The following is a 26,722-nucleotide window of genomic DNA, read 5'->3' on the forward strand; positions in this document are numbered from 1 at the left end:
AATGCATGACACAGTACAGTAATGCATTTTCAGCTTAGAGTGACGTAAACACCTATAACAAAGAAAACGGCACTTATCAGATCGAAGCAAAATAAGCAATAGATTCAAACCAGATGAAGCACGTGAAAAAGGAAGGGTACCCGTATAAATACGGACGGAGCGCCTGATGCATAGCAATGGCTACCTGGTAAAGCTTAACTGCTAAGCTTACGACTCGAACCAAACTACTACAGCCGTATCGTCATTCATTCAACCTAAATTGTGTCTCATATTACAATGGGCCAACTTTGATTCGATTTGGAGGTGCAGCCTAAAACTTTTCTCTCCCCTTGAATTTCGAGTCTCAAATTTTGGGTGCAGCTTAGATTCGGGAATTTTTTTTTTCTTTATTTCGAGTCACATTTTTCAGGTGCGGCTTAGATTCGAGTAAATACGGTATAGGTGGTCCTACAACTGAATGTCAAGTAAATTCAAAGACTTTAAGAAGACAGTGGCCTTTGGTTTTACAATAGCTTCTCCTTTACATGATTGAGGACCAAATATACATGCTCTTCAAAGGCATGTAAACTGTTCTGGCATAGACCCCAGCCCCAGAATGAAGAGGAGGAATGTGAGACCACAGAAGGTGGTAAGGCGACGTCAGCCAATAGCTCACCGACAAGGACTGCGCCATGATAGGAGCGACCTCTGCAAGAAGTGAATATAAGCATTGCTCCTGCCAGCCTCGGCTGGACATTAGTGGACAGGATTCGCGGACTATTACCACGGCCTGGCAGAGAGTGCTACCATATCAGATTGTACTGATCCATCTCCATTGTTTGTCAGATTTATGTTGCATGTCGCCCATCGCTTGCGACACCTTTGTACATTTAAGTTAAATATTGTTAATCTGCTATATAGAAACAAAACTACTAATGTTATTTGCTTGAGTTGTTGTATAGCATTCTGGGTATGTAGCGTCCCTTAGGCACCCTATATGAGACGAGTGGGCAGGACGCAACATAAACAATGTTGTTTAATGGTTTGAATGTTGCCTAATGTTTAATGTCCATTCCAGGAAAGAATCATCTTAAGCACATGCCTTCAAGCTGTATATCTCACTACACAAATACTCTACTCCCAACCATTATGCCAAGTTTTCTACTTGCTAAACGTGTAAATGAAGTGGACAAGTCAATAAAAAGATGCAGTTCACCTGAAACTGCTGAAGTGAAATAAAAGCATCCTTTATGAATGAATATTTGCTGTATTCCTGCATTATGTGAGCTAGAAGCCTCCAGACATTGAATAACTAACTGCATATTTTGGGCTGTGTCCATTGTTTACTGTGTTCGTAGCCAAGACGCTTCTTACAGTTTGTTCGATTGTGCAGCCTCATGGCTGCCTCCCAGAACCCAACAATTCCTTCTGATAGCCTTCCCCTAATACTCCATGATATATCCCTCACCAGAGTTTTCGTTATCTCTAGTTTCTACAATGTGGGCAGGAAATCCCAAAGGGTGCACAGATAAAAGTAAAGTATTACACATTCTCTGGCAGACTTTTAGACATCCATGTCATACACCTTTATAATGAGAGGAGTCACTGCCAAAAGATTTGACACGCACGGCTGACACTAGGTAGTGATGAATGAGAGACCAAATGGCTTTTCTCTGTTTTGGGGATTACAATGTTATTTTATAAATTTTATTGTCATCTCAGAATAACAACACCTCTCAGGTTTTTCCTCGTGTGATTTGAAATTCATGCAGTTTTAGTGTGACTTTAGGTTTATAATGTGGTTAATGGAGTTGAATAACATTTACAATCTACATAAGCAACATGGTGCACAACATCCAAAGCTTTTTAAGGCTGTTCATAGATGGTACACTTTTGTGTGGATACAAAATTGTAGTAAATGTGGAGCATCTGCAGATGGTCAACTCTGACACACGAATTGGTATTTTACCTCAATGTAAACAGATGTGCATAAATATGGGAAACGACCAAGTAGGTAATTGTTTTGTTACATTATCAGTGAATAGTCAATGGAAGCACTCACAGAAATTAAATATCTTAAAAGCACAGATATGGAGCTATTAAGCATAGAACAATCACATAAAACTGATTATAGGAAAGGCTGTTGCAAGATAAGATTCATTGAAAGAATCGTCAGATAATACAGTCCACCTAAGAAGCAGCTAACTTACGAAACTTGTTCAACTGATGTATCAGTATTATTCCACAGTCTGTGACCCTTACCAGGTAGGATTGGCACAGGAAATAGAGAAGAGCAGTATGTTTTGTCACGGGCATATTTGGGAAATGAGAAGGTGCAACTCATCCAATTTCAGTGTCCAGTGCTACAAGAGAGGCATTATACACCTAATCTACATCAACATACATACTCTGCAAGTCATTGTACGTTTCTTGGCCGACTGTACCCTAAACAACTTCTAGACACTTCCTTTCCACGACTGTCCCATACACGAAATTATGTTGGTGGCAGTAGAATTTCAAATGTGGGTTCTGTAAACTTTCTAAGTAGTGTTCCTCGAAAAGAAAGCCGCCTTCCCTCCAGAGATTCCCATGTGTGTTCCCAAGACATCTCTGTAATACTTGCAGGTTGTTCCAACCTACAGGTAATAAATCTAGCAGCCTCCCTCTGAATTGCTTCGATGTCTTCCTTTAATCTGACCTGGTGCGGACCCCAAACACTCTAGCAGTTCTCAAGAATAGGTCACACTAAATTCCTATATGTGGTCTCCATTACAGATGAACCACACTTTCCCAAAATTCTCCAAATAAACTGAAGTTTATCATTTGCCTTCCTTACCACAACTGGCACATGCTTGTTCCATTTATCACTTTGGAATGTTATGTTCAGATATTCAAATAATGTAGGTGAGTCAAGCAGGACATTACTAATGCTGTATCCGAATAAAGGATTTAATCACCTTGTTTATGCCTACAGACACTAACTGCTGCTCACCCTGTCTGCAAGATCCTTTACGTGCATAGAAAACAGCAGCAACCCTATTAAACTTCCCTTTCCTCTGATGAACACTCACTGTCGAGGACAACATACTGGGTTCTACCTCTAAGCCACTCATATATCTGGGACTCTATTCTATATGCTTGCACCTTCATTAACAGTCTGCAGTGTGGCACCATGTCAAAGGCTCTTCAGAAATCTGCCTGTTGCTCTTCATCCATGGTTCACAAAGTACCATGGGAGGAAAGGGCAAGTTGAGTTTTGCATGAGTGGTGCTTTCTAAAAGCACACTGGGTCAAGGACATAAGTTTTACAATCTCAAGGAAATTTATGATATTCAAACTCAGAATGTGTTCAAGAACTCTGCTTCACAATAAATGAGAGATTCACGATAAATGCAAACTAAGTAAGGAGCCAATGGTATAGAACACTCTGTAAAACTGAAAAGAGATTCCATCTGGATCTGGCAACTTACTTGTTTCTAACTCTTTTAGTTGTTTCTCTACACCAGGAGTGTTTGTTATTGTGTCACACATACGGGACTCACTGCGACAGTCAAATGATGGTATGTTTGTACAATTCTCCTGTGTGAATGATTTCTCAAACACAAAATTTAAAACTTCGGCTTTCATTTCGCTATCTTCCACTACCACACCTGACTGGTTGAGTGATTTGAAGGAAGGTTTAGAGCTGCTTAGTGATTTTACACAGGACCAAAATTTTCTCAGGTTCTTGGCCAGATCTTTTACTAGGGAATGACAGTAGTGGCAGTTGTACACTTCACACACAGATTTTTTCTACTATTCTTTGCCTGTCTTCATTTGTGCTCTCTCTTTTGAACTGAGAATGCAACTGTCTTTGCTTCCTTGGCATTTTCCAAATGTTACTGTTGAACCATGGTGGGTCTTTACTATCCTTATTTCACTGACTAGGCACATACTTCCCCACAGCATCATTTACAATCTGTTCAAACTTTTGTCCGTAATTTCTTTGGGTCCATCATATTGGAACTAAACGCTGTCAATTCCCTGTCTAAGTGAAATGCTAGCAACTACTTATCTGCTGTTATAGCCCCATCTCTACAATGATGTTGATAAGGTGTTTCTGCTACATAGTCTGAAACATTTTCAAAGCAAGCGGACTGCCGAACTAGCTGCTCAAGAAAGTTTTTAGAAAACTGTGTTCAAAAGTACTTTGTGTGTCTGTACCTCCTGCCATAAATCTGATGGTTTGCTGTTAAAATTTTGAGAATTTGTGTTTCAACAAGGATCAACTAACGTACTTCTTCCCACCCACATACATCTCTCAAAAACATCATGAAGGTGAAATTAGACAGGCCTCCAACTAAAGTTTACCACCGATCGTCCTTATTGTGCACTATTTCATGATTGTAGCATGGAACTGGGGAAGGAACAGTGGTACTTTAAATACTGAGCTCGTTTCACGAGACATGAGCATGAGAAAATGAAGTAGGCCAGGCATCATGCCCATGGTGTTGTCACAGACAAAGCAGAAGATAACAGATTGAGGATGGTAGGAGAAGAATCGGCCCTGTTCTTTTCAGGGGAACCATTCTAGCATTTGCCTTGTGACATTTAGTGAAACTACAGAAAACCAAAATACGGATGACTAGATCCGTGTGACTATTTCCATCTGGCAGATTAGGGGCCAGATAAGGTTCAAATGGCTCTGAGCACTATGGGACTTGACTTCTGAGGTCATTGGTCGCCTAGAACTTAGAACTAATTAAACCTAACTAACCTAAGGACATCACACACATCCATGCCCGAGGCAGGATTCGAACCTGCGACCGTAGCGGTCGCCCGGTTCCAGACTGTATGCCAGATAAGGCAGTATGATTCTTGTGTAACAGCAACAGACATATTTTTTTCTGGTTAATCTTATCAGAATCTTTGTAATATATGTACATCACTTGAGAGGCATTAAAACTTAAAATTAATTATATTATGATACACAAACTTTATAGGGTGCATTCACACAGCTGGAAGTCAGCATCTTCAGTTACAATAGATTTCATTGGATGGGTTGATTGTAGCACTTTACAGCTTGTGTCAGTCGATTTGCATCTTACAATGGTTTCCTTACTGTCATGATGTTATCAGGCAGCATACTTTCAGTGTTGGCTTGTACTAAACAGTTTTCTTGAGCTGTTCTGCTTTCCAAAAGAAGGAGAATTTATCATGTTATAAAATTATGAAAAGGATAGATTGCTAATCACCATAGTGTTGAGATGCTGAGTCTCAGACAGGCACAACAAAAAGACAGCTAAACAAGTACGCTTTCGACCAAAAGGCCTTCTTTTGAAGAAGACATGAAAACAAACAAACACACACACACACACACACACACACACACACACACACACACACACACACACACACACACACAAATGCAACTCGCACCCACATGCTCACTGTCTCTGGCTGCGAGGCCAGCCTGGCTCAACATCTCCACTACCCAATGAGTCTATCCTTTTCATAATACTGTCACTGTTCCTTCTTGGATTTTCCATTGTTTGATTTTATCATATTAGAAAGTGAGGTAGATTTATGCCTTGAAGTAAGATTCAATATGGAGATTAGTGTCTATTGAAACCATGGTGGGTTGCTCAAGCTTAGGTTGCCAGCTACTGCAGTATGTGTGCTGGTTAATCATTGCAGTGTGTTATGTTGAATTTGGCAGTTTAATTTTGTGTTTCCTTAACTACTTTATACACTTTAAGCATTAGTCTCTGTCGGGAAACTTGGCACTGGTCAGGGGCTGCCTCTGATAAGCAGTCATTGACTAGCAAAAAAAAGATCATGCTGTTCAGACTGCTGATGTTGGTCATCACACAAGTTACAAACACATACTAAATGGAAATTTCAGCAATAATATAATGAAGTGCACTGGTTACAGCAATGGCCTCTCATTTTAATAAATTCAAGATGTAGGAGAACATGAAAGCAAATTTTAATCTTTGACAGTCAAAGAGTTTTCCTCCTGTAACTGCAGTCATAATGAAGAGAACAAGGGGTATGTGATGGATCAACATACAGCATAACTCCCATACATAGCATTGCGAATGACAGTATTTGGACTTTAGAACTTCTTCGTAGATTTTTACTGTTCATCCTTTTTCCTTACCATAGGAAGGAGTCACTTTATTCCAGAAGCCCAAAATTCTCTTTCTGCTTAACTCTGCATTACTTTTACATGTCATTTTAGTAATTACAGATGGGTTACCAAACTACATAACTTAATTTGGTGTTAACTAATTCAAATATTTATTACTAAATAAAAGCAGCTTTTGTTACCTGTGTACAACTCCTTGTACCTACGATTGTTGCCATCATGAGAATAGTAATTGTATAAGCCAACACCTGCTAATCCAAATCCAATCAATGCCATAAACGAAGATCCTATTACTTCTGGTATCTCATTCCATCCCCTCTTAAACAATGCGACCACTGAAAAGAAAGGCTGTTGTGAGTAAAAACTCTCATACTGTGTTATCCATAGAGCTTCATTGCACATTTTGAGTTCCAGGTGACACTTTAACCTGTCTACCTACATGGAAAACGGTCAACAAAATGAAACAACTGAAATGTTTCAACACACATTCAGGAGCTGAAAAAAACAAAAGCATGCAGTATGAAATTAGTTAGTTTTCTGAATTGGTGCTTCCTTTGTCTGGCAAAATAGAATGGACCAAGATGAAGAGTTAATTAAAAAGGTAACTCAGGACTCTGTCAACCATCAAGAAATGGGAGCGTGCAAGAGGAGAAATGAACATTTGGTTCTGAAATCAGTGATTTGGAGAAACATTGTGCCTATCACTGGTAAGAAATTAGCACTTTTATTTCTTGTCTGCACACATTCAACTTAACTCCAGAACATATACTCACTGATCTGGTGGGATGTAATTTGTTGGAAGCTTACTTGAAAAAAATAATTCTTTTGGTTCATAATGACCTGTAGAGGGTTCTCTCTGAGAATGTTACACATTGTCACTGGCGTATCTTTTCTTTTAAGCAAAATGCAGCTACTTATGTAAGTATTTACAATATCTTCTGGTTAACAAATGATGGTGGTCCACACAGATGAAAGTATGATTCAGATTGCAGTGTTGTTGGTCCAAGCAACCGATGTGAAATGCGCATACAGGGGCTCTGCAATTGGAGAAAGCACGTATCCTGCAAATAAAGCATCTTGCTTGCTTATGTAAAATATTTTTGCTTACTTGCTAAAGATTCAGTAAGTAACACCCTACAATCACGTTTGATGTTCACACTGGCTATGTTGTCTCAGCAGAGTGCTCTGAACATTTCAGAACAATCACTGACAGTTTGAGAATGTGTGATGTCAGGTGCACAGCACAAGCATAAAAACTTAACTGTTGTCATCTATGCCTCCAACTATGTACAACAATCACCAAACTTCCATGTTGCTTAATTTTGTTCATTCCTACCAAACACTTAACATGTTCACTCTTCTTTGAAACAAAATTTTCAATGCTTATGCAATCAATGGTGTTAACTGTACAGGATGGTGGGCTGCTAGACGTAGTATCTGGAGAACTTTGTTGAGGTTGGGGTGAACTTTGATCTCATCCCATTTTTACATTGATCTTATTTCATTTTAACTCTTTTCTCCTTACTTGTTTAATCTTTTATGAATATTTATGATTTTTATGTGTTTTATTTTCAAACCATCTCCATATGCCATTACCATTGTCAAACCCCACCTTGCATACATACTACAGCTACCACAACCTTCCAAACGGTACACAGCCAAATGCCTAAACACATCCACCACACAGTTTTGAACCTGTCCTCCAAAAGCCCAGTACTGCAGAATTATCAGTCCTTTCCAAAGGTCTCACCTTTTGTCCACTCCCAAAATTCTATCAATTTAGGCCTATTAAAGACCTCTCAGTCTCTACATTGGTATCATTTTTAGTTATCAACCCTAAAAATGAGACTCAACCAAAAACCAACACTGAACCCTACCTCCCTCAATTTACTCCTCCATCCAACCATTGTCTCCCAAACCCCCCCCCCCCTCTCCTAATCATCACCTGACAACTTTACAGAATTTCCTAACCTAAAAAATTGTTTCAATTTCATCATAAAATCCCTCAACATGTAAACTACCCTCATGTTCACACAAAGAACCACAATCCACAACCTAATAGTGATCCCAGCCTCAAAATCTCATCTATTAACAAAGTTGCCAGGAATAACCTGGCTGAGAGCCCCTCTGCCAGCAATCGGATACATCCACCAATAAGTCCTGCCACCATGAGCCATGACAGAAGTTCAGGAGATTTCAATTCCCTCCTCTCAAATCTGTAGCTCCATCCCAGAGCTGCTCCCATGAGTATCTCCCTGCCTATAGACTGCCATCTTCTGCATGTTTCCTAAAATACATTAACCCAAGCACCTTGAATGCCTAACTGTGGCTGGATAATGTGCTCCCAGAGAGAGCATCTCTGCCCTTGTTGAACCAGACCTCCAACCTACTGCCCATTTTCTACCTACCTACATAAAAGACACTAATCATTCACTCTACCGAAACTCCACAGTCGTTTTACCACCCAGCATCCTGCTCATCACTGTCAATGCTACCTCCCTCTACAACATCCTCAATGTCCACAACCTGCTGCCATTGAAAATTACCTTTCCCAATGCCAGACTGTCTCTAAACCTCCTTCCTTGTCATCATGACCAGTAATACCCTTATCCAAAATTACTACTCCTTTGAAGGGGCGTCACCTACTAACAAATCTGCAGTACTGCCATGACATCATCATATACTAACCTATTGATGGGCTATCTAGAGAAATACTTCCCAGCTGCTCATAATTGCAAGTGTCTGACTTGGTTCAGATGCACTGATGAAGTCTTTATGATCTGGTCCAAGAGTGAGGACACCCTATATATAGATTCCTATCATCACGATCTAGACCAAGAGTGAGAATGTCCTGTTCACATTCCTCCAGAAACTAAACACAACCTCCATTTACTTCACCTGGTTTTCCTCAGCCCAACAAGCCGAATTCCTTGGTATCAACTGCCACTTCACAAAAGGCCTCATCACAGTACCTCCATCCACAGCAAACCCACCAACCACCAACAATACTCTTCTTTTGACAGCTGTCACTTGTTCCACACCAAGAAGCCACTTCTAAACAGCCAAGTCATCCACGACTGTCACATCTGCAGTGACGAGCAATCTGTCTCCACAAATACACTGAGTAATGTGCTGACGATTTTTCAAGCAAATTATCCGCCACATTTTGTTCAGTAACAGGTACCCCACACGTTCTCTCCCCTGTCTACATCTTCACAGATACTCAGCAAACCACTGTACGGTGCATGGCGGAGGGTACCCCGTACCACTACTCCTCATTTCCTTTCCTATTCCACTTGCAAATAGAGTGAGGCAAAAATGACTGTCTGTATGCCTCCGTATGAGCCTTTATTTCTGTATGTTACCTTCACGGCCCTGATGTGCAACGTATGTTGGCGGCAATAGAATTGTTCCGTCAGTCAGCTACAAATGTAAATTCTCTAACTTTCTCAATAGTGTTTCTTGAAAAGAACATTGCTTTCCCTCCAGGGATTCACATTAGAGTTCCCTAAGTTTCTCTGCAACACTTATGCATTGTTCAAACCCACTGGTAACAAATCTAGCAGCCCACCTCTGAATTGCTCCAATATCTTCCTTCACTCCGACTTTGTATGGAGCAGTATTCAAGAATAGGCCGCACCAGCGGTTTCCCTTATAGGTGAACTATTCTTTCCTAAAATTCTCCCAATAAACCAAAGTCAACCATTCACCTTCCTTACCACAGTTCTCACATGCTCATTCCACCTCTTATCATTTTAATATGTTATGCCCAGATATTTAAAAGACTTGACTGTGTCAAGCAGGACACTGGTAATACTGTATCTGAATATTACAGGTCTGATATTCCTATGCATCCATATTAACATACATTTTTCCACATTTAGATCTAGCTGCCATTCATCAAACCAACTGGAAATTTTGTGCAAGTCGTCTTTTATCTTCCTCCAGTCACTCAACTTCCAACACCTTACTGTACACCACGGCATCATCAGCCAACAAATGCAGACTGCTGCCCATCCTGTCAGCCAAATCATTTACGTATATAGAGAACAGCAGCAGTCCTATCACTTCCCTGGGGCACTCCTGATGACACTCTTGTATCTGATTAACACTCGCCATCGAGGACAACATACTAGTTTCTATTATTGAAGAAGTTTTTTAGCCACTTGCATATCTGCGAGCTTATTTCATATGCTTGTACCTTCAGTAACAGCCCGCAATGGCTACCACCCATCACATAGCTACTGAGTTGCCACAAAGGAACACCTGCACTAGGACTGGAAGAACTGAATCATATTCTCTACCATGATTTGAACTTCCTCTTGTCATCTCCTAGAATGACAAAAATCTTCCCCCATCCCTCACACACTGTTAATCTACTGCCCATCCCAACCTACACAATATTCTTGTCCATCCCTAATGTCCCATACGTCCTCCCTATACCACCTACTCCAGTCCTGTTACGAGCGTTTCCGTCCTCCTCAGAGGCAATGGTACCTGCAGAAGCAGCCACATAATATGGCAACTAGATGCAATCACTTTACAGCATTCTACACAGACAAGATGACTACCAAGCATCTGTTGGCATGGAAGGCCACTACCGAACTGTGGTAAAGAGACAGCTAGACCAACGCAGTTGCTGAGCATGCTACACAACTCTGTGTGCTTGACTTCAATGGCTGTTCACAGCCCTTGCCACTTGGGACCTTCTCATGTAATGAACCTGCTCAACACACCTCTTTTACGTGCAGTATCAAAGTAACTGATACACTGTAGTTTAAATCATGAATATTTAAATTCAGTATTATAATTGTATTTAATGATTTCCATTGTGCAAAAATTTAAAATTGATAGAAAAATGCTTTTATTTATGAAACATTAACTGACTATATCTCTTTGGATAAGAAACCTCAATTATATCCACTTTACATACATCTTTGTATTTGTCAGCAAGTAATTAGATTTTGTCTCTCATGCAGCTATGGAATAACATGTAATACTGTGTCTGCCTGTCATGGTTGCTCTACGGAGTTAGAACATTTAATCTGTAAACTGAGATGTAAAACTACGGTGTGTGTTACCTTGTGTTAAAACTAATTTAACATTCATTAAACAGCTGATGAGAAGCAAATAATCTGTATCATAATATTATATTTTAACGTACATTTTTCTAAGTAAGAACACAACTATATGTTGCAGGAAGGAGAATCTACCATCTAGATCAGGCTGTTCCAGCTCGTGGGCTCCGTTGTGAGCCGTGGAGCACTCCCTGCTCCAGGGAGCCGCGTCGCTTGCTGTGACCAGTCAAGTGGGCCGGCATGTCGGCACGTGGCACGGCTGGCTGAGGCAGGCGGCAAGGCAAGGGTTTTGATCTGCCAGCTGCGTCTTACAAGATCGACAATCTCACACTCTTAGCTGCTAAGACGTGGTGACGTGCTACACCAGGAAATACGATCTTCAGGAAATAAATAAGAAACAAATGTTTTACAAGAAATTGCATACTAAATTTATTGGGCCTCTGTAGTTTGAAATTTTCTTTTCATTGCAAGATCGGAAATATCAGGCGTCAAAGTGTTCGCAGCGTTAATGCGGAGGATGGCCTTCATTGTTGCATCCTGAAGAAGCGATCGTTCCTTACTTTATAACTGTTTTCATTGCTCAGAAAAGCTGCTCACATCAAAACGTAGATCCAAACATGCACATGATCTGAGCGGCATTGTTGTGAAGTTTGGGAAATGTTTTTTCTGTAATGAACACTACCATCGTGACAAATACAACGTGTTGTAGTACCTCTCGTTCAACAAAGTTGAATTTTGCAAATCAGTAATCTCCAATTGAAGTGACGATGACAAGTCATCGGTGGAAACTGAAAAAGGAGTGCTGAACACCTTAAGTTCCATTTCCAAACTAGTGAGGTCGCGGAATCGTGTTTCAAACGACGTGATGAGCTGCTTTAAGTTTGCTTGGTAATTGCCAAAAGTAGTACCTTCAGGTAGTTTTAAAGAAGCAAGATGATTGAAGAACGTTAGATGTCCATTACTCATCTGTCTCTCAAATAAACGTAACTTTTCCATGAACGTTTTGATCTGGTCGCGTGCATGTCAACGATTAGCTGCCCTTTGCCCTGCAATGACAGATTTAAATTATTCAGATGCATAGTTATGTCAGCTAGGAACGCCAGGTCTGATATCCATTTTATATCTTTCAGACAACGCATTTCTCCCCCTTTCATTTCGAAATGGGTATTTCCTCACTAACGGCAAAGAAAACATCAAGAACTTTTCCCCGACTCAGCCAACGAACTGTACTGTGGTAAGATATATCCCCATACTCCGCTTCCACATCTTTCAGGAATCCTTTGAAGACGCACAAAATTCACACACTTCACGACATCTTTCATTACGCCACCTAGCTCTACTGTTTCAGCACACTGTGCCTCTTGGTGCATTACAGAACACGAACTATGTTGCACGTTTTGATACCCTCCGTATTACGAATCCGTTTTTAAACATACGTCTACTGGTATGTCGTTCTTAAGCCTGGCTGCCAGTTCTCTGCGTGCAACGCCTTCTACCTGACTGTATTTAATTCTGTATATTGTACCTCTTCGCAGAATTAAATACTTTATGACATACAAAACACTGCGGTCGACCATCCCTCTCAATGAATAGAAAGGTATACTCCATTAGAGGTACAGAGCTCCCGCGGCTAGTCATAGCTGTCATTAAGCACGGATTATTACGGCTGCATGCGGCCAGGGGGCAGTGAGTTCGCTTTCCCCCTCCACGCGGGCTCCGAGCTGCCGCAGTGAGCGCTCCGGCTCCCTGGAGCTCGGTTGGAACAGCCTGATCTAGATAAACAGCCAAACAACAATTTAAACATCAACTAGCACAAAGTTACATAGAAAGAATATACTTTGAGTCTTCTACATGCACTTACTCACACCAATATGTATTTATAATGCAATCAGTAGTTTACCAAGTTTGTCGATTTCCTTAATACTACAATTATTGGATTCTTGTGGTATATGGGCAGTTTAGAATTTGGGCTGTCTACACCTGGGATACATATATACATAGATGTGTACTGAAATAATATGTATGTTGCAGAAAATCCAGGCAAATAGATACACTATTAACTGAAGTAAAGAGTAAGTTCTTTTTCCAAAGGACGATAACACTGAACAACATATTTGAAGTGCAAGTGTGTAAACTGCATGATTTTGAGTTAGTTACGTTTATTTCAGTATAAAATGATACAAAATCATCATCTTCATAAACATTCAGCTCTAGTTTTTTTTTTAAGTGATCTACATTTTTGTATAAATAACTCACTAACTAAATATGCATTCAAGTTCCAAGATTCAGCATAACAAATTTTAAGTGAATAATAACTTGAGTTATGTTATGTGTTGTGCATCGATAAATTTCAGTGCCATTCTGAAAGTACAAAAGTAAAATATTAAGAAAAAATGAAGATAATATTACATGAATGAATATAATTTGTAAGTCTACTTTGTACCAGAACTATGTAAAGTACAATAGAAAATATATACATTAACTGGTCACAAATGTATATAAAGGGTTACAAATGTTCAATGTCCATGTGAACAGTATACACAATTACATATTTTGTTCAGAGATAAACTCAGAAGATGACTGTTTTTGCTTGGCTTGACCTTTATACACATATTCGGGAACATCCCTATGACAGTCCAGCAGTAATCTGCTAAAATAGTAGGGCTCCACTTTCTGGCATACCTCTTCTCAAATAAGGGCAATATCTTGATGAAATCACTCCCTATGTTCATCACTTACTGCACCACAATCTTTGGGGAAGAAGTCAAGATCACTATGCAAGAAATGCATTTTCAATGACATGTAGCAACCAAGTTTTTCATAAGATGACAACATGTTACCTACAATCTCCTCCTAATTTATTGCTCATTTGTTCCCTAAGAACTCTAAACAGACTGTCTTAAGCCATTCCCATGCATGCTTCTCATCACCTTGTATTGATTCCATCAAAACTGTGGTTTCCAAAATGCGCTCTAATCTGTGGGCCTACAAAGATGCCCTCCTTTACTTTGGCGTCGCTTAAGTAAGGGAATTTTTGCCTTAAGTACTTAAACGCGTCACCATCTTTGTTCATTCACTTAACAAAGCTTTTCATGAGACGCAACTTGATGTGAAAGGGTGGTAGCAGAATCTTTAGCATCTACTACAGGTTCACTCTTAATGTTCTTTATACCTGGTTGAAGAGATTTTCTGGTGTTTACTGTAATGAGATTTACAAGCTTGGATACCATTCACAGAGACAGCAGCAATATTTAGTATACCCTAACTGCATACCTAATAGCAGTGCAAGTAACGACTGTAAGCTTTTTTAATCAATGGAGTTATTTTTTGTTTTTGTGACAAATGTCACTTCTCCACACACATAGCAAAATGAGTCAGCACTGTTAACACAAACTCATGGCATTTTTGTTCACTTCAACAGCAGTCAACTTGAACAATTGGTAGTTAATCCGAAAACAAATGTGCAAAAATTATTACATGCATTAATAAAGTCACTGAAGTTGAAGAGGAGGGAGACAAAAAGATCACTAAAATTGGCATAAAAATGTTTATATCCAAAATACTGCACACAAGTAAGACCAGGGACAATAATATAATCCATTGTTACTAGTTATTATGATTTTGACAAAGCATTATAATATTTGATTTTAAACTTAACACAAAAATCTGTATATAATTATGTCACTGTAATAAGACAGTGTAAAATGAAAACTAGAGCTAATTTTGAATTGTATTTATGATATTCGCGATCAGCACATTAGAACTGATACAAATTGGCCATTTTCATTCAATTTACATTTTCACTGTTTTGCAGTGTAATTATGACAGGAAGTGATCTAACCAACAACAGCAGCTGAAGTTAAGTGGTGATGTGAGTGTGATTAAGGTCATCAAAAATGACTAAGGAACACAGATATTCAGAATTAAAAAGATTTATACTAATGTTGGATCAAAGAGAAAACACCCCAAGTGCTAGCAGTTCACAAGGAAGCATATCAATAACAAAAGAACCAACACCTGAAGTATCAGAAACAGCTACATCATCATCATCATCATCATCATCATCATCATCATCATCAACAACAACAACAACAGAAATGACAGCATCAATGACACCGGGAGCAGCAGCAGCAGCAGCAGCAGCAAGCAACTCACCATATCCCAGTGAACGACCAAGGTGCAGAAAACCTGTCCTTCAGGAGGATTTTTGGTACCTCGCCAGGGCAAGGAACGGAGCATGACACCACAAAATGTAAATACAAATGTAACCAGTTCTCATCCTCATCACCTGCAGATTCTAAGCTTAAACATTCAGTGTCTTAGAAATAAATCATTAGAACTTGAGGTAGCTATGAACAGTGCAAATATTGACTGCATGTGCATTGTGGAGCATTGGTGCAGAAGTTTTGAACTAAGTAGCATTAATGTTCATCCGTTTAAGTTGGCAAGCGAATATTGCAGAAAAAATACCAAAAGTGGAGGTGTATGTATATTTACCAAACCAAGTATCAGCTATAAAAGAAGGTGTGAAGCTGAATCATTGAGTGTGGAAAATCATTTTGAAGCAGCAGTTGTGCAGTTGAATGAAATACAGGGAGAAGTCATAGTCATAGCAATATATGGACCCAATATATGGACCACCTACTAGTGATGCACACATATTCTTTAACCAATTAGAAATATTTCTTAACACACTGTTCGCCGATAGAGCCATTGTAGTTGTGTGTGGTGACTTCAGTATTAATCTTATGAGTGAAAGTAGGCTAAAAGACCAGTTCCTAAATCTGTTATGTAGTTTCAACCTGCTTCCACACATACACACCCACAAGAATAACAAATAATACAGTCAGTCCTATTGATAATATATTTTCAAATGTAGGATGCACAGAAGTTGAAGTAACAAATACTGATTTGGGATTATCAGACCACAATGCTCTTTTCCTCAAAATTCCTTCAAGGCCACTGAAAGAGAAAAAAACACACTTCATGCATAAAAGAAATTTTTCTACAGAGAACTGTGTAGAATTCATAAATATGCTAACTAATGAGGCTTGGGTAGAAGTACTATCCCTAACAAATACAAATGATGCATATAACACATTTTCTTCCATTTTCATGGGATTTTTGAAATATGTTTTCCAAAAAAGCTGTCAAAAATCAGGTCACATGGCAATACAAAGCTAAGTTCTTGGATCACAGCTGGCATCAAAACTTCCTGTGGAACTCTAGAGAGACTAATTTCTAAAATGAAAACATCCACAGACCCACAATTCATAGAATATGTCAGGAATTACAAGAGGGTATACAGAAAAGTAATTGCTAAAGCAAAATTCATGAGTAATGATAGTTTTATAAGACAGTCTGAAAACAAATCAAAAGCCATATGGGGTATTGTGAAGACTGAAACGGGGAAGAGTTGTGAAAACCAGGACATTAGCCTCAAAAATTTAAAAAATGTCAATATTAATAAACAAGATTTGCCAAATTATATTAACAATTATCTCATAAATGCAACAACTTCCTTAAGCTTAAAATTTACAAACGAAGAAAAACCTGAATATCCAAAAACAGCTTGTAGGATGAGGGTAGAGCCAACAAATGAGGGTGAAGTGTTGAAAGTGATACAAAGCTTGAAACCCAAAATGTCGGCTGGCATAGATGAGGTGCCTGTGTCAATCATAACAAGGACAGCGCACCACAAATCGCAAAGCCCTTTGCACACATAGCCAATTTATCATTCAGTGAAGGAGCTTTTCCAGAAAGGCTGAAAATTTCAAAAGTGAAGCCATTATTTAAAAACGGCGACAAGTATAAGGTAGAAAACTATCGCCCAATATCTCTCCTCCCAGCATTTTCAAAAAATATTAGAAAAACTGATGAAGCACCGAATCAACAAATATCTAAATGACCATAATTTACTTAACAGAAATCAGTATGGCTTCCAAGCACGTAAAAATACCGAAACAGCAGTAATGTGCTACACTGAACAAATAATCAAAAATCTAGAAAAAGATTATACTGTAGTAGGAGTAAATCTAGACCTCTCCAAAGCTTTTGACACTGTGAACCAGGACATTCTTTTAGAAAAATTGGAAGCGTTGGGTATACATGGGATAGTAAAAAAATGGTTTGAATCATACCTAAAAAACAGAACACAGGTTGTAGGACTGACATCAACTTACTCCAACCACAAAATAAATTCAGTATCAGAGGCAAAAAATGTAGAAATAGGAGTACCACAAGGCAACATCCTAGGGCCCATATTGTTTCATGTCTATATAAATGATTTTCACACCTCAGATGATGCAGCCAAAGCAATAATATTTGCAGATGATACTAGTGTGATAAGTGCACCAAAGCAATTGCTACCAACAACTGCTGATAAAGTACTAAATTACATCCACTCTTGGCTCAATGCAAACAGGTTGACATTGAATGTAAATAAAACAAATTATATGCAGTTTGGGAAAAGATGTCAAAATGTAAATCTCGTTCTGGTGTGGGGTGACAAAGCCTTAGACAGAGTGACATCCACAAAATTGCTGGGGATTCGTGTGGATGAACACTTAAATTTTAATGACCATGTAATAAAACTTGCACAGAAACTTAATTCAGCCTGTTTTGCCCTCAGAATTATTGCAAATGTTTGTACCTCAGAGGGTGCCAGAATGGCATATTTCGGCTATTTTCAATCTCTTGCCACATGCGGAATAATATTTGGGGTTCCACAACAGGGCGCCTAAAACAAATTTTTCTGTTGCAGAAGAGGGCCATCCGAATAATAACTCAGTCATCCACAGACTCACTGCAAACCCATATTCAAAAAGCTTAGAATACTTACTATACCATCATTATACATATACAAATGTGTATTGTATGTCAGGACCCACACTGCAGATTTTCAGACAAATGCCGACTTTAGATTAAATCAGCTTAGATTAATACTTGTTCCATAGATCATGAATACGACACTTCGTAATGATGTGGAATGTGTCAGGTTAATAAAAGATGTCTGTACAAGATATTAAATTACAAAAAATATTGCATGACACTAATGTTTAAGTTGGTTTTTTTTCCCCTCCCTTAATTTATATCTAAAAATTCAGCCAATGAGTAGAAGGAGTTGTCATCTAGAAATTCTTTTAATTTATTTTTAAATGTTGGTTGGCTATCTGTCAGGCTTTTGATGCTGTTTGGTAGGTGACCAAAGACTTCTGTGGCAGCATAATTTACCCCTTTCTGTGCCAAAGTCAGATATAACCCTGCATAGTGAAGATCATCCTTTCTCCTGATGTTATAGCTATGCACACTGCTATTACTTTTGAACTGGGTTGGATTATTAACAACAAATTTCATAAGTGAATATATACACTGTGAGGTTACTGTGAGGATCCCTAGATCCTTAAATAGATGTCTGAAGGATGACCGTGGGTGGGCACCAGCAATTATTCTGATTACACGTTTTTCAGCAATGAATACTTTTCTACTCAACGTTGAATTACCCCAGAATATGATGCCATACGAAAGCAGTGAATGAAAATAGGCATGATAAGCTAATTTACTGAGATTCGTATCACTAAAATTTGCGATAACCCTAATTGCATACGTAGCTGAACTCGGACGTTTCAGCAGACCATCAATGTGTTGCTTCCAGTTTAACCTCTCATCAATGGACACACCTAAAAGTTTTGAAAATTCTACCTTAGCTACAGACTTCTGTTCAAAGTCTATATTTATTACTGGAGTTGTGCCATTTACTGTACGGAACTGTATATACTGTGTTTTATCAAAATTTAAAGAGAGTCCGTTTGCTGAGAACCACTTAATAATTTTGTGAAAAACATCATTTACAATTACATCACTTAGTTCTTGGTTTTTGGATGTTATTGCTAGACTTGTATCATCAGCAAAAAGAACTAACTTTGCATCTTCATCAATGTGGAATGGTAAGTCATTAATGTATATCAAGAACGGTAAAGGACCTACGACCGAACCCTGCGGGACCCCGTACCTGATAGCCCCCCAGTTTGAGGAATCAGCTGTTGTTTTAACATTACATGAACCACTTATTTCAACTTTCTGCATTCTTCCAGTTAAGTATGAATTAAACCATTTGTGCACTGCCCCCCTCCATGCCCGTAATAGCGCAGCACTCCATACTCAGAGAACAAAAAGAACGAATACACAAAGGCATGTGAGCCATATCGGTTCAAAACTGTACAACGCACTGCCAGTCAACATCAGGCAGTTAGAAGATGATAAATTTAAAACAGCATATAAAAAATTTCTAGTAGAACAATGTTTTTGTTCTGTAAATGACTATGTAGGTCAATAAATTTTTCTGATGATATTTATAAAGGCAAAATGGAAAATACTCTATCTGTAGCTAATCATTCATTACATTTACATACTTAAAGGACAGCTGTTGTGTGATGTAAATATATACTTAAGCAGTGTTGTGTATATAAGGACTTGCCGTTTAGGGAGGACAAAACTAAAGCCTTATGAAAAACAGACCTTGCATTTAAAATAACACGCAGGGATGTATATAGGCTATATTAATTGCATTGTATTATTATTAACTTCATTGTATTATTTTGTTTTGTATTTTTTTACGTATATATTGTGTGTGTCCCATTTCTTTGAAATGGCTTACGTGTACCCTTGACAACATCCATACAATATTTATTGTCAACGGATGGATAAATAAAATAAAATAATAAATAAAATAAAGATAACTAATGCTCAAAACCAATAGTTTAGATTTGGAACAATCAATTAAGGTTAAAATTGAAGATTTGGAACAATTGATTAAGGTCAAAAGTGAAGGAAATTTAGAAGCTGTAACACATCTTGACACAAAAGTTTCACATGTGAATCAATTCAAGAAAAGCAGAACACAGTAAGACTACAGAAATAATGGAAATATTTGGAACAGATGATAAAATTAACAACGAGAGTGTGCACGTTGAAAAATAACGATGTAACTTGATTACAACCTGATTTAGTGGGTTAAGTAAAACACACTGATGATGAAATGAAACGTGTGCCAACATTAAAGATGAAACTCTCACTGAACTTTACAATGGTGCAGTTTCAAACTTAGCTGCTAAAGATTATTTGGACTCTTATCATTTGCAAACAACCTGTGTGGACAGAAGTGTCTTAAGTATCCAAAAATTTATCTTTTTCCAAAAAGCTATCAAAATTTTTCAACTTCTTGCAGCTTAATTGGTGCACAATTTATCTTTGCTGTCAGTTTGCAAACAGTAGTCCAAAAATTGGTAGTAGTAAGGCAGACAATGTAATAGTAAAAAAAGCCAGCCCTAATTTATAACTCCAACTCGCAAATTTCATTGTGCAATTAAATATTATGCAGTAATAATTCTGAGCAACAATGTAGTATAACTAATGATGTAACTAATTTAATGCTTGACTGATTCTGACCAAAATGATCATAAATTTGAACAGAAAATTGTAATGGGAAAAGAATAACTGCAATAGTTGATAGTAGACCTGTACCAATATATACTCAAAAGTTATGTGGCGTCTGTGTAAGAACAAATATAAAGAGGTTACTAGTAGTGCAAAAAATTAAAGTACTACAGTTTGTGTTAATTAAAAAGCCCAAGAAGCCCTCCGGTAGTCATACTTCAAAGAAGCAACATCGAAGTAAATATAAAAAAAATGAAAAACATAATAATAATAATAAAATTTGTCTATCACGGATAATGCAAAAGACTTATGTTTTTGGTTATGAACATTTTCTTGTCATGTCACGCTATATTTTACGAATGAAGTAATGGTTCAAAAGAACATTTAATACTGGAACCCATATGATGGTAGGATTGGTATTTTATGGTGATTATCTGATGCTTTTGCCCTTGTTATGCTTATTGTTTATGAGTTGAACTATGTTGTAGGACAATTAATATTACAAAATGAGTTAGTTACATGTTCTATGGATAATTTTGCACAATACAGCGTAATGAAGTGGAATAACCCATTTTACATTCACATCGCAAATTAATTTGTACATATGGTTACATCCTGAAAATTTCTAGACTTTTTTCCAAAAAGAAAGAATATACAGATGTTGAGGGTTAGTTTAGTTTGTTTTCAAATTTCACTTTGCTGTATCTCACATTTTATATCACTAGGTAAGTTATCGAATGTTTTTGTTGCAGCATTGTGCATTCCTTTTTGTGCTAAAGACAACCTTAATCTGGAGTAAAGAATCTAATTTTTTGTTCTGGAAACATTCCATGATTTTTATTATTTGTATGAAGTAATTAGTCACATTGTGCTCTGTCTTTTTATTCAGTTTGTATTGTAGAAAGCTTTGAAGGATAAACATCTGCCATTACTTAAAAGCAGTACTGTGCTGATCATACACTAGAATATGCTATTTACTGTTTTGATGGGAAATATTACTGGAGAATTTTCCATTAGACGTTCTCTAAACTGTCATGTTTTTTGTGAAAGAAAAATACCAATAGACAAAATCTAGGCTTATTTGGAACATTATTACAGTATCTATATTGAAAATATTTTTGGGAAGTAATACCATTTAATGTCAGTTCAGTTTCTTTGCTTTTTGATTTCACAGAGATGTTTGTCATACTTTCAGATACATTTGGGATTGTTGTAACAGATTTAGGTAAAGTTTTATTTTGCAAACGTCAGACATTGTACTTATTCTCTTACTATTTGCCGTCAATGCTTGAACAGAATGGTTACGAAAAAGTAAATCAACGAAGTTTATGTAACATTAAGTACGTGGTATGTTAACCTGAGCTCACATTAAGTAACTTTTTATCCCATGCCAGTCATGTTTTTGAGGAGAAAGTTGTTTTGAGAGAAAGGACTGTTTTTCAGACCGCATAGATACAATGTGATAAATGTAATAAGATGGAAGTCAGGAAAGCTATGAACAGGTACCAAATGATTATATTTTGAATAATACATTTGCTATGGTCAGAATATTTTTATTTTGCATTATGGAGGAGACTATTGTTAGAAGATATTTTAAGAAATTAAATGATTATGCTGAAGTAGAGATAATGTAATGGAAGTGATAAGGAATGTATGACGCGGGAAGATGAAATTAAAGTTAATAGTGTAGTACTGTCAGTTGTAGAAATTAAGTATGCCTCTACACCAGGGAATAACCTGAAGGTTTAGAATGTACTTACTGTGCATCTGGTAACTAAGAGAAAAACACTAATGACATTAAATGATTTTGGAGATAAGAGCATGTGATCGGATCACTTTCAAATCTCCCAATTCACAGTACGAATACAGCAGAGACCATGAGCTCTAACCTGTGTGCTGCAGGAGCACATGGCATGGGCAATGTTTCCAGTACTTGTCCTAGGGTTTTCATCTATGTGACGAAGCATGTCCCGTTCAAAGACAAGAATGCAGCATGTCAGTGGAGCATCACAGCCAGCTTTACTAGTTTTGAACGTATCAATTTCTCATAACCGTTGTTGTAGTCTGATGGAGATGTCATGTGATCTGGAATTAAATTTTCACTCTGCAGTAGAGTGTGTACTGATATGGAACTTCCTGACAGATTAAAATTGTGCTCAGTCGGTAGTGCGCTTGCCTGCGAAAGGCAAGGTCCCAAGTTCGAGTCTCAGTCCAATACACAGTTTTAATCTGCAAGGATTATCTTATATGCACAACGGGGACTGATGATGGTGCCCTCTTCTCAGCTTATGTGTGTACTGTGGAGTGACAGCATTTTCAGACACATTTTATATCCAAACGGTATATTTCTGGACATTGATTCCCTATCAAAACTTCATCTACTAAGTCCCCTCTAGAACCCGTAGAAGCCTGGACTAGGAATTCAGAATTACTCTATATATGTAATTACTACTACCATTTTCATTATTTTGTTTGCCATATGTTATCTTTGCATTATGGTACAAATAATTCCTCCAGAGGAATGTACACTTATTTGCATATTATGAGCTTAGCACACATAGGGCCTCCAGTTGTTGCAGCACTGTTTTCTCATCTCTTCCTGGGCTACATCTTCCTTCTCTAGCTTTTAAATCTATCAATGCACACATAGATACATACGTACCTAAATACTTGTTCCATGTGTCACGAATATGACATTTCGTAATAAAGTGGAACACGCCACTTAAACATAAGTTTCCTTTACAGAATTTTTTTTTCCCCAGTTACCATTTCGTATCTAAAAATTATTCTATCTCTAGCTACACTACCTCTCTTCCATTTGAATGAACAATGATTTTGATACAAGTATCTACAGTTTTTGTCTTGCAAAGTATTTTATTATCAGTAATTCAAGTGTTTGCAACATGTTGCATATTGCTTCAACGTTCATTACAGTTTTTGACAAATTTTTCAGTGATAAGGTTTCTTATGCTTTATTTGGGAAATAACCACAATCATTAATTCTGCCAATCTGTTTTGTGATTCAATATTTGTGGGTGGTTGTCATTGGATGCGACTCAGCTGAGTTCTTGAGCCCTCCACTTTCGTATTCTTACCCTACTGCCTTATCACTGTTGCTATCTTTTCTTTCTTCTTGCACTGATGAATGATAATTTCAACTAAACTTCTGTCTTTCTTTCCATTCACATATTTTGAGGGATCATATTTTCCTTGTTGCACTGTCTAAACTATACTTATCTCCAATTTCCTTTGCCAGTGGGTGTTATGTTTCTTCTATTTAATTCATTGTAAAGTTATGTGATTACTTAGAGATAGTCGATATTTTCTTTGAAAGTAAAACTATATTTTATGAGTGATGTCAAATCCACCATTTAACAAAATGCAATAGCTAAATATATTTTATCCTATTTTGTTAAACATATCTAGATAATTAAACTCATGTGTGATAACACTGGAAATATTTTACAGCAATTTAAAGAGATGGGTCAGACTTTGTACACTGTCATTCACTCAGTAACTGCATTATGATTGAAGACCCATAATCTTATAATGAAGTAAAGCTTTTCGATGAAATTCCATGTATGAAAACAATTCTGAAATTATTATCCTAATGACATCATGTAATAAATGCTATGTAAGCAAAGAAACTTATTTCCAGAATACAAAAGTGAGAAGAACCTTGATAGAAACAGTAACATTATCTGAAAGAATAGTTGGAGCCTATGTATACTGAAACTGACTGTAGTTTAACTGCGAATACAGAGTGTACAGAATTATCTATTATATGAAGTTGATAGTTTCAAGAAAATGTTGATATGATACATATCAAAGTAATCTTTGAGAGATGTTGAAGAGATGTTCCTAATAATGTTGAAGAAATGTTGATGAAAAGATTGAAGTCAGGGTTAGATAACTTTATTCTGTATTATGGTGTAACGTCCGACTGTGACAAGAAGCGTGAATGTGATATATATAAAGAAAGCTCCATGTGCCTTTATTGTGGTTCTGATTTTTAAAGACAAACATGAAATAGTATTAAATAATTACTATTATAAAAGGGAAGCTTTGGACAGTAGAAATGATGGAAATAGCAGAAGGATTGGATATGAAAGAATATTTGTAGTAGGAGAATGTTTCTGACCATTTAATAACATCAAAAGGAGGGAGGAGGGGGATAGGGGGGAGATGGGGAGTGGGGAAAACAATTTATTATGTAATTCAGAAGGACAAGAGGCAAAGGAGTGGAGGTGACTTAAGTTCGTCACTAACATGTCCAAGAGGCAGCTGTGGAAAAAGAGGAGACCAATGCCATTGTAAAGTAGGCAAATTTGTCAATATAGAGGTCATCCTTAACAAAGATACTCATTACGATTGTGGATCTTTGCAGCTCAGCAGACTAAAGAGCTTAGCCTATCTCTGGGATATATGTTCCCTGGGTTGAGGCGAAGCATTCCCAGCTTTCCTTCTTACAGTGTTTAGTTATAGTTGGTTACTTTCATGTTCCATGGATCATTTTGCACAATAAAGCGTCATGATGTGGAACAAGTCTTTTACATTCATATTGCAAATTAATTTGTACATCTATTTGTACTTTAAACATCACCATATTATTTTTCCCCCGAAATGAAAACAAGATATACAGATTGAGTTAGCAGTTCCTACCAACCACTTTGTACACATTACAAACATAGGAATTCTTCTACAGAATAGAAGGAGTTGTCAATTTATTTTCAAATTTTACCTTGCTGTCTGTTAGACATTTTATATCACTGTAAGTGGTCAAAATTTTTTTGTTGCAGCATTGTGTGTCCCCTTTCTGTGCTAAAGACAACCTTAATGTTAATAGCTAGTTTTAGCACAAAGTCACTTAAAAGTAATAAGGTTGGCCTGTGAAGGGTGTCGCTTAAATGTTACGAAGCTCCTTGGTGATCCTGAACAACTATTGCAACGTCTCTGGCTCACCATGCACTGGCTGGCAATGGACAAGACCTTTAGCACGAGGAACAGCAGTTCCAGTAGTATCAGTAATGCATTTGGCAAGTCTAGCACAGCCTTATCGATCCAATCTGAGAAAGTGGGGAAAAGGTATCCACAGAGGCACACAACTGCCAGCTGACTATTTGAAGCACTCAGTGTGGTAGTTGGTCTATCTCATGGTGGAAGGCAGCAGCAGGATTACTAGAAAGTGGTCAAAGTCATGAGATATCCAAGTAGTGACCAATTTAGCGACATCACGAGATTGGGGGAAGATCATAGAGTGTGAGCGTGTGCTTTCTCTGTCTTCTTTAACCACTTTGTCCAATAGCTAAAACCTAACTGTCTACTATTAATGTGCCTGTCTGCTGTTCAGTGCCTCCTGTAAGTGGGGAGTAGCAATATATCTTAATATTATTGTTATTTCATCATGAATTTTCCATTTTTTGCAAACAAATATGTAAGAAATGTGTATTTTTAAAAGAAAAAATTTGAAAATAATATTTTTGGGGAGATTAAAGTAATCTCGCAGTCGTGTTCTCTTGCAAATCAAATAAAAGCACAATTATGTAGCTCCAAGCATTTTGCAGTTGCACTTAAGTCTGTTTATTTTAAAATGGACAATTTCATACACTTAGAGAGAAAAAAAAAAACTGGAATGGTCAAAAGCTGTTAGTATTTTGCAGTATTTATAACTGTGGTCATCATATATTTAAAAAATCATAAATCTTGGAATCAAAGCCTAAAAATAAACCAGAACTGGTTAGCTGAATATGGACTAAACACTTAGAAAAAGCAACAAGGGGTTTTGACTGAACAGACTCGCTGTTGGCATATGGCCAAAGGCATATGGCCACAATGTCTATGGAAGAAGTGGAGTTCCTCCACTATATAACTGAAAGCTAATGAATCAATGGACACATCACAATGCAAAAGACGTTTGAACAGCATCACTAGAATGCTGAGTGATGAAATCTAATGTTTCTGGATTGTACTGACATTTGTTCCTACTTAAATGTTAGATGCTATTGTGGTGATTTATCTCATAGCATGAATTACACTGGGCAAATACCAAATCTGATGTTTGGTACACCAGTGGTTACAACACACATTATGGACTTTTTTT

General features: G+C 37.6%; 1 protein-coding gene across 1 annotated transcript in view; it reads right to left on the bottom strand.

The window, feature by feature from the left end:
- Nucleotides 1–26,722, bottom strand: part of LOC124605300 — a 40,068-nt gene that overhangs the window by 9,388 nt on the left and 3,958 nt on the right. Inside the window, exon 2 of the mRNA XM_047136880.1 lies at nt 6,292–6,444. Coding sequence (XP_046992836.1) covers nt 6,292–6,444 — 153 coding nt within the window. The remainder of the gene's footprint in view (nt 1–6,291; nt 6,445–26,722) is intronic.

This window comes from Schistocerca americana, chromosome 3 (assembly GCF_021461395.2).
Source record: "Schistocerca americana isolate TAMUIC-IGC-003095 chromosome 3, iqSchAmer2.1, whole genome shotgun sequence".
NCBI lineage: Eukaryota > Metazoa > Arthropoda > Insecta > Orthoptera > Acrididae > Schistocerca > Schistocerca americana.